Source organism: Pseudopipra pipra, chromosome 6 (assembly GCF_036250125.1).
Source record: "Pseudopipra pipra isolate bDixPip1 chromosome 6, bDixPip1.hap1, whole genome shotgun sequence".
Taxonomy (NCBI): Eukaryota; Metazoa; Chordata; class Aves; order Passeriformes; family Pipridae; genus Pseudopipra; species Pseudopipra pipra.
Window position 1 is genome coordinate 63,553,031 of NC_087554.1, and position 17,867 is coordinate 63,570,897.

The 17,867-nt window shown below is 47.9% G+C and overlaps 1 protein-coding gene and 1 long non-coding RNA gene across 3 annotated transcripts in view; both read left to right on the forward strand.

The window, feature by feature from the left end:
• The first annotated feature begins 6,193 nt into the window (after positions 1–6,193).
• The window catches only part of MAP4K5 (mitogen-activated protein kinase kinase kinase kinase 5), a 57,654-nt gene continuing 45,980 nt past the window's right edge, over positions 6,194–17,867 (forward strand). The window contains exons 1-2 of one of the 2 annotated variants that reach the window (XM_064659641.1): positions 6,194–6,388; positions 6,622–6,775. In XM_064659641.1, coding sequence (XP_064515711.1) covers positions 6,668–6,775 — 108 coding nt within the window. In that variant the 5' untranslated portion in view covers positions 6,194–6,388; positions 6,622–6,667. The remainder of the gene's footprint in view (positions 6,389–6,621; positions 6,776–17,867) is intronic. The other variant, XM_064659642.1, reaches the window with a different exon arrangement.
• On the forward strand, positions 6,806–8,043 carry LOC135416486 (uncharacterized). Its single transcript, XR_010431593.1, has 2 exons — positions 6,806–7,245; positions 7,958–8,043. It is a non-coding gene; the product is annotated as an uncharacterized LOC135416486 (long non-coding RNA).

A 17,867-nucleotide genomic window follows, 5' to 3' on the forward strand; every position in this document is an offset into this window, starting at 1 on the left:
TGAGAATTGCTGCTAAGGTTGAGCTTGTACTGCCCCATTTACTGGCATTTTCTCCTTTTCTCTTGCCATTATGGCACGTGGTGTCCCAATGAAAGAGGAGTGGACAGGTTTGATCCTGTGCTGTTCGAGGGGGATTGTCTCCATGAACTCCCAAGGCCTTTTCCTGCATTATTTCTTATGATCCCAAGTTGGGGCATTTGCAGATGGTTTTGTTTCCCGAGGGTGACTCAGCATTTGTTCATTTTCATCCATCCCTCCGCTCCACCGATTCCTCCTCCCTTTATTTTCCCAGTTGCAAACAGCCCTTCCCAGGAAGCATCTTTCCTTTCTTGCTGCCCGAGCTGCCGGATCACGAAGAGCTGATTCCACAGCAGATGTGCTGAATGGGCACGGAATGGAAGGATTCTTGAGGAGAAATGACTCTAAATCAAGGCAAAAAGAGAAAATACCACGGAGAGACAGAGCGGAGCAGGCGGTTCCCGATCGGTGCGACGGGAGATACAGCACTGGGAAGGCCCCAGAACGAGGAGAAAACCTGGAATTAAGTCCCTCATGTGTAGCAGTGGCAAGAACCGTTTCATAATTTACCTTGATTCGACTGTCCCACTTACCCAGGCGGCTCTTAGAGTTGCTTTTCATATCCCCGGCCCCTCGTTGTGCAACACTTACGTAAGAGGTGCCAAAGGGACGCTGCCAAGGCTCTGCTCTTGCTCAGGTGCCACCACGGACTTGCTGCTGAGGGAAACTGTGCCATCCACACGGGTTTTCCTTGCCATGACACCGACAAGGTGTTGCCTGAGCCCCTCCAGGTGACAGATCTGTGGTTATCCAAGGATCCTGGAATTGTTCGCTTCCTCCCCGCAGTTTTTGTTATCACTTCTGCCTTCTCAGCCTTCGCTCCTTCACTGCTTCTTCTTAACTGCATGGGAAAGTCAAAGGAGTCTGTGTGGAGCACTGCAAGGGGATGTCTCCCCAGTAGAGAGAAATTGCCCATTTGTCATTGCTGTTTTAATTTCTGCACCCTTATTCTTGGGTTAAGAGGCCACAATTCCTAGAAAATACCAAAACAGCTTTTTCCCCACTCCTGGAGCTAAAGCCTCCCTAACATCTTTCTGTTGTTTTTTTGTTTTGATTTTTTTTCCCCTTACTGAAATATTTTAAGTGAAGCAGATCTTTGTTGCTTAGGAAATCCTGCTATTCCTGCTGTTTCCATTTCTCACCTCAAGTTGTGCTATGGCCGCCTACATTTACAGGGGCTTTGCAGCCAAAGGAATTCTGCTTGCTGCTTCTGTAAACAGGATTGCACACTAGGGCTGCAACAGAGGTATTTCACTGTGGAGGAGACAGAATTCCAGCAGTTAATTAAATTACTTGCTTAATCAGTCACTGGGAAGGCCCTGCCTTCTGGAAGATGCTCTGGAAACTGAAGGAGCTACTTAAGAATAAAAAAAAATATGGAGATATAGAGCCATCAGCACAAAATTTCAACCAAACCCACCCCACAGGCCTGGTTTTACATCAGGGGCTGCCTTTGCACAATCTGTGGTCCTCTTATTTATCTTTATTAGGAAAAGGCTCATCCCCCAGAGGGTGGTTGGGCACTGCCCAGGCTCCCCAGGGCAGTGGGCACGGCCCCAAGGCTGCCAGAGCTCCAGGAGGGTTTGGACAACACTCTCAGGGACAGGATGGGATTGTTGGGGTGTCCTGGGCAGGGCCAGGAGTTGGACTGGATGATCCTTGTGGGTCCCTTCCAACTCATGATTTTCATTTCAGAGGTCAGTAAGATGTCTCCTAAGCCCAACTTCCCATCTATTTCCGACGCTGTTTTCCATTTGTTCTTTCCTGCACCGACAGGCAGATGGACATTACATTGAAAACATCCTTCCTCACCAGCCTCCTTTCTTTTTTGCAACGTGGCTTTAGTGAGTCCAAGCCAAACCCTGGGCGTGCCAAGTTTGTTTCTAGGATTTCCCCTTGAAGATACACCTCGGCCAGGAAAAGGCTTCCAGCTCCCCTTGGCAGGGCCAACCGAATCCACCTGCCTGGATGATTCAGCAAGATACTTGCAATATGTTCCAGCCAGGTTTGTGCACCTGGAAACGTGGGAAGCAGCCTGGTTTCCAGGCAGTGCTCTGAATGCCCCTTGTTGGTGCTGTTTTTAGTGGAATGGCCACATTTTCCTGCATCCTCGTGCTGAGCTGTTGCTGTTGGTGGAGCTGCCGGGCTTCACCTCTGCCCCCCTGCACGTGCACATGGGAGGGAAGGGCATCCAGCTGGTTTCCTTCCTTTGAATGCAAACAGCACAATCAGCTGCAAAGTCCCCTGAGATACATCTACGTAAACAGGGTGACACAAAAATAATGTATAGCCACAGTGCTCCTCTTCCTTCCGTGAAAAACAAATCCCTGCACAAGGCTCTGAGCTGTGCCTCACTTAATTCTCCTGCTCCTGCAAGGGAGACAAGGCTCCTGACAGCCTGAAAAGGCTTCTCTCTTCCCAGAGCATCTCAACACAACCACTGGAGAGATCCTCAGTCTATGTTGGACTTTCCCAAGTGAATTCCCAGGCTGGACATAAGAAGTGTCTAACAGGCCTCCTTCTCCTGCCTGAAGCTGTTCCCTTGGCTGTGTTCTCTCCATCCATCTTGCCAAGACCACTCCCTCTTTCTGCTCTTTAGATTTTTCCAGGCATTTTGGTACTTGTCATCTTGTGCCCACAGCAGCTGCCACCCCAACTGTCCCCACAGGGCCATTCCAGCAGCGAGAGGCCATTTGGGACCCCCCAAAGCCTTCCCTATCTCTCTTACTCTGGATCCCAGTAGCAGAGCTCAGCAGGCAGGTAAAGCAGCATTAACAGCACTGAAAACTGCCCAAGTGATGCCAAGAAGAATTGGACTCAGGGGTGGAAAGGTGCCTGCAGAGATTTGGGAATGGCTCCGGGGCAGGCCCTTCACTCGTGGCAAGACAGGGTGTAGCAACAGTGTGTGTTCCACTGGGGAGGAAAACCAGCCTGAAAAACCCAAACCACAAACTCAGGAAAAAAATACATCTCAAATCATAGGGAAGATGCTGCAGCAGTTTTTGAATACCTTCCGCGTGACACTGTTAGACCACGTGAAATTAAAGATATTTACAAAAACTAGGGGCTGAAGTATCTTTTCTTCATGCTGCCGTTTCATACCTCAGCGTTTCTCATTTGCCAATGAACGTGCATCCACATTTTGCTGCTTTTAAAACCACCTTCATGAACATTGTTCAGTTAGAAATTCCTGCCTCTCCCGTTACCAGATGAATCTCGGTCAGTGTCTCGTTAAAATAACCTTGGCTGTTCTTCCTCCTAAGACTACAATACAAACAGCTCACATTCTCTAATCCTACGTAATGCCTTATGTAAAACCACTTAACATTCCTTTTAAGGCTGGGACCCATTCAGACAGAAAGATGCTGCATAAAAGCACATTCCGAAACACGCTTGACCAGAAAAGCGACGTGGTCTAGGGCGGAAAATAGGGAGCAGGAGTCGGTGTTTGTTCAGGAGAACACGCCTGGCAGCGTGCGCAGAGCCCGGCCATGTCTTGCCCTGTGAGCTTTGCACAACTCATTGCAATCATTAATTAAATCATTAGGCTGGAAAAGCCCTCTAAGATCGAGGCCAACCCTTAACCCAGCACTGCCAAGGCCACCACTAGCCCGTGTCCCCAAGTGCCACATCCACAGAGTTTTTAGATCCCTTCAGGAATGGCGATTCCAACACTGCCGTGGGCAGCCTGTTCCAATGTCTGACCACCCTTTCCATGAAGACATTTTCCCTAATATCCAACCTAAACCTCCCTTGGTGCAACTTGGGGACATTTTCTCCATTTTCCTCGGTTTTTCTAATCAAGAAATTGCAGCAGTAATACAGTCCCAGGGCTGGTTTTATCCGCGTACACTTCCCAGTAGTGCTTCCAGCAGGGACTGAGACTCAGCTGGGAAAGGTGGACTGGAGCTCAGAACACAAGATGGGCTCTGAGAGCCCACTCTTCACCTCTGGCAATATGGGATGAGAAGCAACACCTCCAGGTGGAAAATGAAACTTAACCCAGCAAGGACAAATTACGGGAGCTTTGACATTAAATTCCAGCCCTCGGATCTGTGAGATGTTGTAGGAGGCCAAGTCTTAATGCACCATCTGCAACTGGAAAATGAAATGTCCTTTTTCCTGTGCTGTCACCCGATGGCTTGTCAAGAGCAGCAAATCAATAGAGTAAAAAGCAGCGTCTGAACCCTCAGCTGAGGAAAGGAAAAGAAAAAGGACGCAAACAGCTCCGTATCAGGAGCACAGGAAGCTGATTTATGAGGGGAGAGGTAATTGTTTTGTTAAAAATCACTTGAGGAAATACAGCTCCCTAAAGGGTAAATAGTTTCTTGTTTGTTGGGGGTTCAGGAAAACTTAGGTATTTATGTTGGAGAGAACATACAGGATGTAGAAAGCTTTCAGAGCACAAAGGGAAATTAAATGGGAACCTCTTTAAGAGCAGCCCTGAGCTCCCCTGTCTCTGGGGAGCAGGGCAGGTTACATTTTGGAGCCTGCTCCTGACACACACAGTTTCAAACGAGCCCATAAACAAATCCCAAATTTGGGGTTAAAACCCAGCCTCCATTTTAAACTGAGGATCAATGCCCAGCTACATTGTCATTAGACTATATTGGACCAGTGTGGGCTTGTGTGGCTGCCAAAAACACAGAAACTGTTCTTAAATAACCATCTTGAGCACCAAAGAGACTCTGGTCTCCATACATCTGGCATCCATTTGATTTTTTTTTCCTTACCTAACTTCTGCAGACGTATTTCCTGCGCTGAGAACGTGGTAGTTTTTACCCCTAGAAAATCACACCTCCTTTAAGGCCTTAATGATTTTATGTGCAGGGACTGCTACTGCGAATTCCAGCATTCCTCTGCTCCATATCCCCCCCTCTGGGTTTCCTGAGAGACCATAGGTGAGTTTTGCTCAGAATTTCGGCCGCTTCGCTGCAAATAATTGTCCTCCAAAGAGGGAAGGGCAGCTACAGAATACCTTCCACTTTGCAGTTTCACAGAAGCTTTTTTGGCTTTGGGAGCCCAAGGAGGCAAGTCCCTACAGGTCTGAGGTAATTCTGGTGTGACTCTCATTGCACTGGCTGCCCACAGAGCTAAATGCCCTGGGTGCCTGATCAGCCCACGAGAAGGATTACGTGGTGTGGCTGCAAGGCTGCAATCCAGAGCAGTCCTGCATCTTCCTCTTGCACCTCAGAGCCTCTCTGGGAGCATCCCAGCCTCTCCGGAGCTCTGCTCAGTTTTGCCACGGCAGCTGTGATAATCCCGACCAGGATGTACACAAAGGAACAGCTCTGGTGGGAAAGACGGAAAGCTCAGCCTTGTGTTTGGTAGAAACACACATGTGGATATAAATCTATATAATATATAGGTGGTGTAGGTGAGCTAGGGGCTTTCCTCCTGCATCAAACCAAGGGGCACAGGCTAAAGGCCGTGCCTGCCCCCACAACCACACTTGTCCCTCCACAATAAAGACCTGTTGGAGCAGGGTCAGAGGAGGCCACGGAGATGTTCCAAGGGCTGGAGAACCTCTGCTCCGGAGCCAGGCTGGGAGAGCTGGGGGTGTTCACCTGGAGAAGGGAAGGCTCCGGGGAGACCTGAGAGCCCCTTCCAGGGCCTAAAGGGGCTCCAGGAGAGCTGGAGAGGGACTGGGGACAAGGGATAGAGGGACAGGACAAAGGGGAATGGCTTTAAGCTGGAAAAGGGGAGATTTAGGATGGATATTAGGAAGGAATTGTTGGCTGTGAGGGCAGTGAGGCCCTGGCACAGTTTGGCCAGAGAAGCTGTGGCTGCCCCCGGATGCCTGGAAGTGTCCAAAGCCAGGCTGGACGGAGCTTGGAACCACCTGGGAATGGTGGAAGGTGTCCCTGCCCATGGCAGGGGCGTTGGAGGCGGATGATCTTTATACGACCCCTTCCAACTCAAACCATCCTGTCACCGCTCCACGGGCTCCGGACGTGGCGGCGGCACCGGGGCCGCGGGAGGGGGGGGAGCAGCGCCCGGTAACAGCCCCGGGGCAGCGGTTCCCCCTCCCGCGGGGCCGGGCGGGGAGGGGAAGGGCAGGGAAGGGCAGGGCAGGGAAGGGAGCGGGAGGGGAGCGGGGCCGGCCGTGGCCGCGCCGGGGCGCTGCGGCGGCGCTGCCGGCCCGGCCCGGCCCGACCCGAGCGGACCCGGCGCGGCTCGGCCGCGGAAGGAGAACGCGAAGGAGGAGGAAAAGGAGGAGGGAAAAGCAGAAGGAGGCGGCCGCTCTGCCTCCCTCCCTCCTTCCCTCCCTCCCTCCCTCTCCGGCGGGACAAAGGGCTGCGGCTCGCAGGTAGGAGCCGGCCCGGCCTGGCCGCCCCGGCGGACGGGCCGCAGCCGCAGCGGCCCCGGCCCCGCACCGCCCCGCACCGCCCCGCCGAGCCCGCCCGGCCCCGCTCCCCGCCCGCCCCGGCGCTTCCTGCTCGGCCCCGGGGAGCCCCGGGAGCCGCGGAGGGCGCGGCCGCCCGCCCGCCTTTGTCTCGGCCGGGCCGGGCCGGGCCCCCCTGACCCCCCTCCCCGCCGCAGGAGCCATGGGCCGGTAGGAGCATCCCGGAGGGACGCGGCGCTGGACATGGAGCCGGCGGCGCGGGCGAGCGGGGACATCCTGAGGCGGAACCCGCAGCAGGACTACGAGCTGATCCAGCGGGTCGGGAGCGGCACCTACGGCGACGTGTACAAGGTGAGCGGCGGGGGGGCCGCCCCTGGCACAGCCCGGGGGCTCCCAGTTGTCTTTAAAAGGATCGGACGCGAGGGCACAGGTTTCCCGGAGAAGCCGTGGCTGCCCCATCCCTGGAAGTGTCCAAGGCCAGGCTGGACGGGGCTTGGAGCGACCTGTTCTAGTGGAAGGTGTCCCTGCCCGTGGCCGGGGGTGGAATGCCATAGTCCTTAAGGTCCCTTCCAGCGCAAACCATCCTGGGATTCTGTGATTTGCGCTCGAGGCTTGACTTGGTGAATGTTGCAGGTGATCCTTTCCACGTTACTGCCGGAGGAGGTAGAGGATATCTGCTGCCCGTACCTGTTTTCCAGAACGCATCCAGCTAAAGCACCTGATTAAAAGGGTGCAAGTTTATCCCCGAGGTTAATAATAGCCCGCGAAAGGCAGAAGCAGATTAAAGCTCTTCAGAAGCTGGAACGGAGTTCCAGCACGAGGTAGAGTTAGTGCAGCACGTCAAGTAGATGCTCTTGAAATGGTGCGTGTGAAAGGTGTCCCTGTCCACGACAGGGGGGTGGAACTGGGTGATCTTTGAGGTCCCTTCCAACCCAAACCATTCTGGGATTCCGTGAATCTGTGTTGCCAGAACCACAGTTATGGGGGACAGGAGGGGTAGGACCGGTGTGTTGCTCTCACACGAGCTCCTTCCCATCCATCAGGGACCTTCCCCATCCATCAGGGACCTTCCCCATCCATCAGGGACCTTCCCCATCCATCAGGGACCTTCCCCATCCATCAGGGACGTTCCTCACGATGCTCGGCAGCTTTTAGGGCTGGGTGGCTTTTAAAGAAAGCCTTGAATCTTCCAGCCTGCCTTTGGCAGCCTGCATGTTCAGCTGCATGGGAAGGGAGGCTGTGTGATGTTTTCCTTTGTAGTGCTGTTGAGTGTGTTTAAAATAGACCTGACACAGCCAAGCGTGCAAGGAAAGGTGTGTTCCTGTGCCACATGAAAGGCAGCGGTAATTGCTCGTGCTGGGGGAGGGCTCTTTGCTAATGTTCAAATTGAAGTTTTATAGATGGATCCTGTTCCCACCACCCCTTTGAAATGGTTACTTATGACCTCGGGGAGTTATTTTTAAAAGTTTTCACGGTGCATATTTACCTTCCTCTTTTATTTTTTTTTTTTTCCTCCTACGGTGCTGTGCACAGATCACTCAGCTTCTTTCCCTTGGAATTCCAGCGCTAAATCCTTTAAAAAGAACATTTCAGCTGTCATAAACCTGGAACTCAGCATACCTTGAGCTGCTTTGTTTGTGTGTGCCTGCGTAGTACAGGGCAGCATGACAAGAAACAACCAGGCAGCACGACAAGAAATAACTAGTTGTGTTGCAGGGAAGTATTTTTTTTGTGTCATCTCTTCGTGGAAAAAGAAATATTCTGCTTCTCATTATCCTGGTAATTAGTGGAGAGCTGTGCTGACATGTCATCCAGCTTCCGGTTCCGGAGCTGGTTTGAATTCATGGCTCTGCTCTGTGCCATGTAAACATATCCCCTTTAAACAAAAAAAAAAAAACACCCCACAACCCTCTTCCCCCCTCCCTTCCATTCTTTGGGTTATGAAAAATGTGCCTTTTACTCCTGAAACGGTTTCAGATAAGGAATAAAACCCAAAGCTTCTCCTAGTGCAGCCTGGCAAGTTTAAATCCAGGTTTTTGGCAGTCGTTTTAGACGTTGTTATGAGCCTGAAAGAAGCATAAAGTTAATGAGTTTAAAGTAGTTTGAGAGGCCACATTTGTTTCTAGGTCATTGGTTTGCTCTTTGTTTTTGTAAAGCCCTGCAACAGGGAGGAACTGTATCAAGGGAATACTGAATCAGATGGCACTGCCTCTGATGACAAATATGCACAGCAAACTTATTTTTTAAAGTCACTGATGTTATGATAATTTTTAAAAGTAAGGTAAACCTTTTTTTTTCTTGAAAGGACTTAACATGTAAACACTGTACTTTTATTTTCCTCAGTCCCTGGTAAGTCTCAGTGCAGATGGCACATCTTGTGCTCGCTGAGTGCTGTCAGGAGTGTTTACAAAATGCATTTATTAGTGACTGTCCCAACTGTTTTTATGTTGCAGAGCTCGGGGAAGGTTTGCTAGAGAGTGCTCTTAAATTAACATGGAATTTTCCCCTCACTTCTTCAAGTGGTTTCTCTGCTCCTTGGCTAATAATGAGTCACCAGTGTCTCCAGCACAGTTGTTTTTGGGATGTCTAAGCTGGGCAGCCTCTGACTGTGGGACATCTGCCTCTTCCCCAAATGCTTTCTGGTGGTGGTGGTTCATGCTTCAAATTCCTCTTGGGGCATTTGGTAGCTTTTAGAGTAACTGGCTCTTTTTTGGATGGTGAAGGCGGAGGTTAAGCAAATATTTCTCTTCACTATTAAGTTACAGAAGAATATTTAAGGCTTTTCTAAAATTTTCCTGCCCACTTTGCTTTTCATTACTGCCATGAAAGCTTAAAACTGAGCTGTGTTTTCTTGGTGTTTGTGGGTTTTATTTCTCTTGTCTGTCACAAGGCACACAATGGTTGATTGTAGGATTGCTGGTAAGTGCTGGATTGTTGATGTTGTTTTAATATTTATCTTTTTTTTTTCCCCCCAAAATGCATTTCAGGCTGGGGGAGAAACCATCTGTAAATGAACTCTTCTTGTCTATTCACAGCATGTGTAAATAGATCCAAATTTGGGTCTAGCAGTCTTGGAAGTGATTTCCATTGCAATCCTAATGTGTTAGTTATCTGTGGTGGGAAAGCTTTTTTCCTTTTTAATAGAGGATATTATTATTAAGCCAATTATGATCCATTGCAATAATTTATCTCTCAAAGCATCATACCAAGCTCTCTTAAATTACTGTCTTTGGAAAGAGGTTCTGATAAGGAAGATTAGGACCTCACTAGACCTTGATAATATGCTGACAGTGTATTTTTGTCCCCACTCTCTCAAATTTAATCTGTCTTTTCTGTTTGCCCACCTTAGTTATAAACATGAAAATCCCAAACCAGTATTTAAAAATGGCATGAAATTTGCTCAGGCATCTGTTTCATGGTGAAATAGATGCTCTGTGTGTGTGTGGTTAATGCAGAAACATCCAGCTGACGGGTGTCTTGGAGCAGAAAATCAGACAAGAGGCTAGAAACTGTAAATGGAATTTAATCTCCAGCACTAGGAAGTGGCTGGTCAGATCCCATCCCAGGTAAACTCCCACGGTGTGGTTGGATGTTTCCCTGGATGGGTTTTCACACCAGCCTGACCTGTCAGTGAACCTGCAGCTTTTCAGTAGGGCTTTGTGGTCTTAATTTGTGCCGGGCTGGTTTGATAACAGGGTCACATCAGGAGCTGTGTAAACACTGGTGTCTGCAGTCCACTATGTTTTCTGGAAGCACTTGGAATAGCATAAGACTGGCCTGTTTTGGTTAGCTGTTGGAATTTGGTTGCATCAGAACATGGAGTTTTTGTGTAGCTGTGGAAGTCGGTGTCCTGAAGGGAGCTGGAAAATAGGAGCTGTGTTAGGGGGATAATTTACTGGAGCTGATCCTTACTGAGATTTCCTTTGTGGGCTTTTTGTCTGAGTATTTTTGAATGACTCTGAATAGCTTTGGTGGAGAGATTTAGGAAAATGTCCAAGGCCAGGTTGCATGGGGCTTGGAGCAACCAGGTCTAGTGGGAGGTGTCCCTGCCCATGGCAGGGGGTTGGAATAAGACGGGATTTAAGGTCCCTTCCAACCCAAACCATTCACAGGGCTTGGCTTTTTGTGGTTTTTCACTCAAGTGCCCCAAAGGGAGTTTGTAACTAATCCTTGGGGAACAAAAGGGTGGTTGATGGAAGTGCCTTGTGGAAGGAGGCTCTTGTTTGGCAGCTGAGCTGGGAGCTCATGGATGTGCTCAGCCCAGCACCCTCCGCTGGGATGAATAGCTGGATGTCTGTCCTCCCAGGGAGATCAAACATGACCTTGTGCAGCCATTCCAAAGCTGGCTTGTTTTGGGTTTTCCAGGCAGGATTGTGAGCAGTAGCTTTCTTTAAAAGGAAGCACAGGGGACAAGGAATGTACCAAATTAATGGCAGAACCTGCCCGTAAACACCAGACGGATTTTTATCGAGCATCGTGGAAATTTCATTCCTTCTTGAGTCACCTGCTCAGTCTCTCTTGTGTTGAGATTGTTATTATTATTTTTTAATCTCCTGCACCAGATAAAGGCATTAACTGAGAAGAAAACTGCACTGGTTTGCCACTGATCACTGTTGCAGAGAAATAGTGAGCAGTGAAACTGGATTGTGGCACACACAGACTCTTCTGCTCAAATGCAATTTAAAACAACAAAACCCACTTATTTTATTTAATTTGTTTGTTTTTTTTTTTCCTAAGGTTGCCATAAAAGTGGGGCTGTGTTCAGTTTGAGTCAGGTTTTGGCTCTGCTTGTGTGGTCACTGCCTTATTCTCAGAGCTCTGGAGTATAGTTCCTGATGCAGCCAAGGGCTGTTTAGAGCCTGTATTTGATATTTAGAAAATGTCATTCTAAATTCACAGATCAGGAGAGTTATCAGTTAAAGCATTTTACTACTTAAAATCAGTGGGTTAAGAGTGGAGTATTAAGGGTTTTTTGATACCAGAGTAGTTATGGCTGAGACAGTTTTTAATCACATATTCTCAACTTTCTACAAATCTGTTTTGGCAGCTGCCAACCAACTGGATTAGCCAGCCCTGACTCAGCACTTCTGTCCCTGGTGAATATGAGTTGCTGCCACATATAAATGACCATAAAGCATCTGTCACATTGGGGGATTCCACTCTTCCTCTGCACATCAAAGCCCTCTGGCTGCAGTGTTTGCTGTAGCCATGCCTGAACTGTGTGTACTCTTTTTTTTCTCCCATGAGGAGGGTGTTTGGGATGGCATGGAACCAGCGCTGTGGAGTTTCTTCTCGTTCCTGTGGAGTTCCTCTCCTGGGAAATGACAGGCTTGTCTTTTAGGATTAAGTCAGTAGGATTTGTATTTTGAGAGCTAAGATGCTCAGTGGCTTATTGACAAGTCTCTGTTAGGATATTCAGGAGTGGAATGGGAAACCCTTGCTTTGCCATTTGTGATATTTGTAACTTCTTCTTGTTAAGCATTTGGTCTTTGTCATGGAATGCTCAAAGCAGTTTGGCTTTAAATGTTACCCCCCTGTCATTCATGTCCCTCTTTATCAGGAACTGCAGCGAGAGGACAAGGTGTAATGGGTTCAAACTGAAAAGGGGAAAGTTAGGTTAGATGCTGGGAAGGAATTCTTGGCTAGGAGGGTGATGAGGCCCTGGCACAGGTTGCCCAGAGAAGCTGTGGCTGCCCCTGGATCCCTGGAAGTGTTCCAGGCCAGGTTGGATGGGGCTTGGAGCAACCTGGAATAGTGAAAGGTGTTCCTGCCCCTGGCAGGGAGTGGAATGAGCTGGGCTTTAAGATCTCTTCCAACCCAAGCCGTTCTGGGATTCCATGTTTTCTGTTAATGGTAAGTTATGTGGTGAGAGTAGTGTTTATCCCCATTTCTCCCTGTCTCTTACTTTGAAGAGCAGGTAGTCTCCAAAATCTCAAAAATAAGGTCTGATTTCTTTTCAACTTGAGAAGAAAGTGAATAGTGCAGTTCATGCCTCCCCTTTGAAACGCAGACCACCCCCACCCCCCAACAGCAGAGGAGATCTCCGGGAAGGAAGAACAAAGATCAGGACACCGGGACCTGCTTCACCTCTGTCTCCGGAAGATGCAGTGGTCATTCTCATTACCAACATTTCTGGATAACCTTGAAAGCCTCCAGGATTTATGGGATGAGGTGTCTGAGCGAGTCCCAGTTCTGTCAGCAGAGGAGCGTGGTAGGAGCACAGGGATCATCCCTGTCAGAGGGAGCAGCTCTTCCTGTCAGCGAGGCCGTGCCGGGGTTTGGCAGCGCGTTCCGCTGACACCAGCAACTGTCCGGCCACGCTCCAGCTGGAAAAACAACCTTCCCTGCCACCTTCGGTTGTGTTTGGCACCTGGCTGCTTGGATGCAGCTGGGAATGATGAGGAGAGGCAGCATCAACCCAAGGTGCTTCCAGTTCAGAATGATGCAAAATGGGTAAATCTCCATATTCATGAAGTTGTTCTTCAGCTCAGGGCAGCCTTGATCCACGTGCTTGAGATTGACAGGACTTTTCACAGGGATGTGGAGTGACAGGATGAGGGGGAATAGCTTCACACTGACATGGTTAGACTGGAGATCAGGAATAAATTTTTGGCTGGGAGGGTGGTGAGGCCCTGGCACAGGTTACCCCAAGAACCTGTGGCTGCCCCTGGATCCCTGGAAGTGTCCAAGGCCAGGTTGGAGCAACCTGGTCTAGTGGAAGGTGTCCCTGTCCATGGCAGGGAGTGGAATGACAATCCTTAAAGTCCTTTCCAATGCAAACCATGCTGGGATTCTGTGACTTCCTCACACTTTGTCATGTGTTAGAATTTTGCATTTTAAATTTTTTAAACAAGTTGGAATAGCTCTTTCCTGATTTTTTTTTTTAAGGATTCCTAGCAATTAGAGCGCTCAGCAGGGTTTGGTGGATGCAGCAGCCTTTGATTTGTGGTTTATGGCAATTTTGGTGTTTCTGAGTGCATTCTGGATGTCCAGTAAAAAAATTGCATCCAGAGGCTGGATAAACTCTCCCTTCCTAGATGGTTTTGACAAGAGTTTCTGAGTTTGGTGCAGAGAGATTTCTGTTCTGCTCTTCAGCTCTCTAAATTCCTTCACCCAAGTGTTAGAGTAATTCATTTTATCCAGCACAGTGGATTGTGTCCACAAAGACCTCCTCAGCTGCTGCAAGAGCTACAACTGACCTTCTTCCATGATGGATGGATGGAAAACACTGCTGAGAAGCTGCAGCTTGACCGTGTCTCTGGAGCTTTTTGGTGAAAGAGCACATGGGAGGGTGAGCAAAGGAATGGCTTTCAGGCTTCTCCTTCGTTTGGGATTGGAGCTCAGGGGTCAATCTGCTTTATGGGTGGTGTTTCCATCCTGCCCCTGTGAAATCCTAAGGAAAGGGATTCAAGAGGGTAGTTGCTTATATAGAATCATAAAATGGTTTGGGTTGGAAAGGGCTTGGAAGATCATCCAGTTCCACCCCCTGCCATGGGCAGGGACACCTTCCACTAGCCCAGGTTGCTCCAAGCCCTGTCCAACCTGGCCTTGGACACTTCAAGGGATGAGGCAGCCACAGCTTCTCTGGGCAGAAACATCAGGGAAGTGGAGGAGCTTTAGGGGAAGGTTCAACATCTTATCTCTGAGTCAGGGAACAGGAGCCAGGATGGCACATTCCTCTCTGCTGTGTCAAGAGTCAATTGAATTATGGATCTGGTGGATTTAACATCAAAGATCTCTCAGAATTGCTCACTTTTGAGACTGAATAACACTAAGATAGAGTTTGAGCAGACACTGCTCAGTACATTGGGAACAGGCAGGAAAAAATCTGACATTTTGTGCAACAGAGGGAGAGTAAGAAGAGCTGAGTTTTTTGCTCCAAAGCCTTTACCTCTTCCAGCATTTTTCCCTGGTCTGTTGTCCTGTGTGTTGCTCCATGTTTCTGCTGACCTCTCTGCTCCTGAAGATAGTGAAAAGATTGTGCAAGATGTAGTCAGGGATATCCTCAAAGTACCCCAGTCCTGGTGTCCAGAACCACTGCGTGTACTGATCCTTCAAAGTGGCATCTTTAATGCTGGATTTGATATCTTGGCATGTTGGAACTACTCTCCTCCCAAGTCTGATTTCATGTCTTCTGCACAAGTGTGGTGTCTGGGAGGTTCACGTTTTCACAGAGATGAGGAAGGTTTGGGTGGAGAAAGAATGACTGGAAAAAGCTGAATGAACCCTATTTTCAGCTTAGTGTGAAAAACTGGATTTGCAGCCTGCTGAAATGGGAATTTTGAGGCACTCCAGAAAGGCAGGTGCTGTTTCTCTTCAGAGTGAAGAGGTCAGTGCAGGGGGACAGTGTTGTCTTATTGATAAGAAATCGTTACTGAGGTACTTTTTGAGTAGCTTTGTCCTGTGCAGCATTAAAGGCATCATTTCTTATATTTGAGGGGATGGTCCACCCCAAAAAGCTGTATTTGTGTTCTGTTCTCAACTGTGTGGGTGATTCTTTGCTGACCATGGCTATTGAAGCACCACAGAACTGTGTTCTATTTGCCTTAACTCGCTGTTTAATGTACAGACATGCAGGATCTCAGCTGAATTACAACCATTAGACTCCCAAAGACATTTGGGGGATTTAGTCATTGATCCCAAGGGAAGATAAGTGGCAAAGTCTTGCACAGGCACAGGGATGTAAATGTGGTAAAAAGAATAAAGGTGGGGCCATATCATCTTTTACAGATGTATTTTGTCTTGATCAAGCTGAAGGAATTAAAATCTGACAGGAAGCATTGCCTGGTGAGTGCTCCTTGCTCTCCAGTGATGAACAGCTTCAGCTCTTTGTGTTTTATTTATGAAGGGTTGGAAAACAGCAGCAGCTGAAATTTTGAAGCATTTGGTGTGCAGTGGGGAAAGGGGGAGTGTCTGATGTATCCCTTGCAGGTATTCCCAGCCCAGACCCCGGACCTCAGACAGTCCCCAGGATAAGCAGTTTCTGATAAAACCATTTTGTTTTGTCAGGCATGTCTGGGATTAAATTTAAAGCACTGTGTGAGCTCTGCTCCTCTGCTCCTTGATTAATTGGGAAGAGGCAGGACTAACTTTTGGATTAACACAGGGCCTTTTAAACTTTGCCAAAACAGTTCCTGTCCAGAGTCCGTTTTTAAGTTTGGCTCACAGTATCCAACGGGACAGAGGGATTTCTGAGGGTGAGTAGGGAGATCTTGGGAATGTTTTATGATCTGCCATCTCTTCAGCATCCGACCGAGCGCCTGCTCAGGGCACATGAACATAAATTTTCCCTTTTTCTCCTTCCGTGGGTGTTCAGTTTTGTGTGAATCCTGCAGTGGGAAGTCTGGAGTACGGACTGACTGTGCTGGCTGGAGCTCCTGATGGGATGGAGGAGGAGGACAGGCAGGCTGTGGCTTTGCTCCAGGAAGGCATGATGTGCAATTCCTCATCCCTGGAAGTGTCCAAGGCCAGGTTGGACGGGGCTTGGAGCAACCTGGGCTAGGGGAAGGTGTCCCTGCCCATGGCAGGGGCTGGAATGAGATGGGCTTTAAGATCCCTTCCAACCCAAACCATTCCATGATTCTCTGGGTGACTTTCCCTGTGTGCTTTGTTGTGCTTCCTAGAGCAGAGCTGAGGGATAGTTTTGGGAAGAGGGAAGCAGCCAGGCTGTGCAGAGTCCCCACCACGATTTCCTCTGGCTTTCTCAAACACATTCCTTCGTGGTGTCTGGCTCAGGAAGGCTGGTCCATGGAAAATGCACACAGCTGCTGCAGGGAGAGGATTACATTTGCTGGAGATGGGATCTGTGGGCTTGCAGGCTGAGCAGCTTCCTGGGATGAAGGGACATGCCGTCAAAAAATTCCCCAGGGATCAAGCAAATGCGAGTTTGAAAACATTTAGGGACAAATAGGAACAAGGCAGGGTGAAAAATGTCCCCAAGTATATTAAAATTTAAAAACATTTCCTTAAAGTTCCAGTTAAGTCATTAGGCCTAATTTACTGCAATATTCTAATTATGTAATGATGCACAATATTTGAGCAGTGTGGTTTTGGTTCATTTTTGAAAGAAAACTGAACCAGTAAAGTGAGGAAGTGCCTGGCCAAGTGCTCGAGATCAGGTGACTGAAGTGAAACTGGTGCTTGATAACTGGAGGTTAAAGTGTAGAAAAAGATTCTCGTTTTTAAGTGACATCAAAAAAGAGTCTTGTTTTCAAGTGACGTCGTTTAAACGAGTTAAGCAGCCCAGACTTGAGGAAAAAACGTTTTAAAAATTAAAAAGGAAAAATCAAAACATTTTCTCCTCTCCATTCTGGCTAAAAATAAAATGTGAGGGGATAAGAGAGCTGAAAATCGTGCAAGTTATCATCTGTAGTGAAATGGCAGCATATTTCCTCTTTACTTAACCAGTGTGAGTGCAACACATATTTTATCTCTAACCTTTCTCATGTACTAGCACATTGAGAACTTCTATTTTTCTTCATTAAAAAAAAACCTCCTGAAATGTCAATTCTGTTTATTCCAACGGAATTCCTGGGCTGGGATTTTGAATTTTTCCACTGCCTTAGAAATATTGCTGATTGCTATTTCATCACCTTAAAATTCAGGTTGTAAGTCAATGTTGGGTTTTATTCCAGTAGAAACAGCTGTCCCAGTATGAGAAAGGAGCTTCATCTCTTACCCATTTCCCACCCCAAGAAGGTGACAACTGATCCAGGACAGATGCAAACCAAAGCTTAATTGTAGAGCAGAAAAAGAATTCTCCCAGCTCCTATTTTTAATTAATTTTCCTTTAACTTCTTTGATTACACAGCTGCTTTCTTTTTAATTCATTCTCTCAGTTCTGGTTGCTGTTTTATTTAACAATAACAACAACAAAGAGCATAACCACCCAGCCCTATTTTCTTTATTTATCAGGACAACTTCAGGGCTCATTCTTTTGAATTTTGTCACTGTGAGTTCATCTCTGAGGACCTGAAATTTTTAGGGGGTGATCACTGAACAGCTTGGTTGGAGGGAGATTTTTCTACTTAAATCTACATTTTTCACCTGCACCTCTCTAGGTTCTATCAGATAAATTAGGATAAGGAAAAGGAGTCAATATGGATTTGTACCTTGGGTTTGAAAGGCTGTTGCAATCTCAGAATTCCAGTTTTTTCCTCTTTAAAATGCCTGTGGTGGTTCCTCAGTTTTGCCTTTCTGAGGAGACACATTTATTGTGTGTTATCTAATGGTTACAAAGTAGTTAAAATTTTCCTTTTCTTTTGTAAAGATGCAAATGATGGTCTTAAATTCTTTAGCTTTTAATTAAAATAACCCAAAACAAATCCACTGCCTTTTCCTTCAGAAACTTATTTTCTCCCTGCCTGGAAAGCCAGATTATTTTATTTTGTCAGTGAAAAGAAGAGACACAGATATTTTCTTTCAAATATTTTGGTTGTCACAT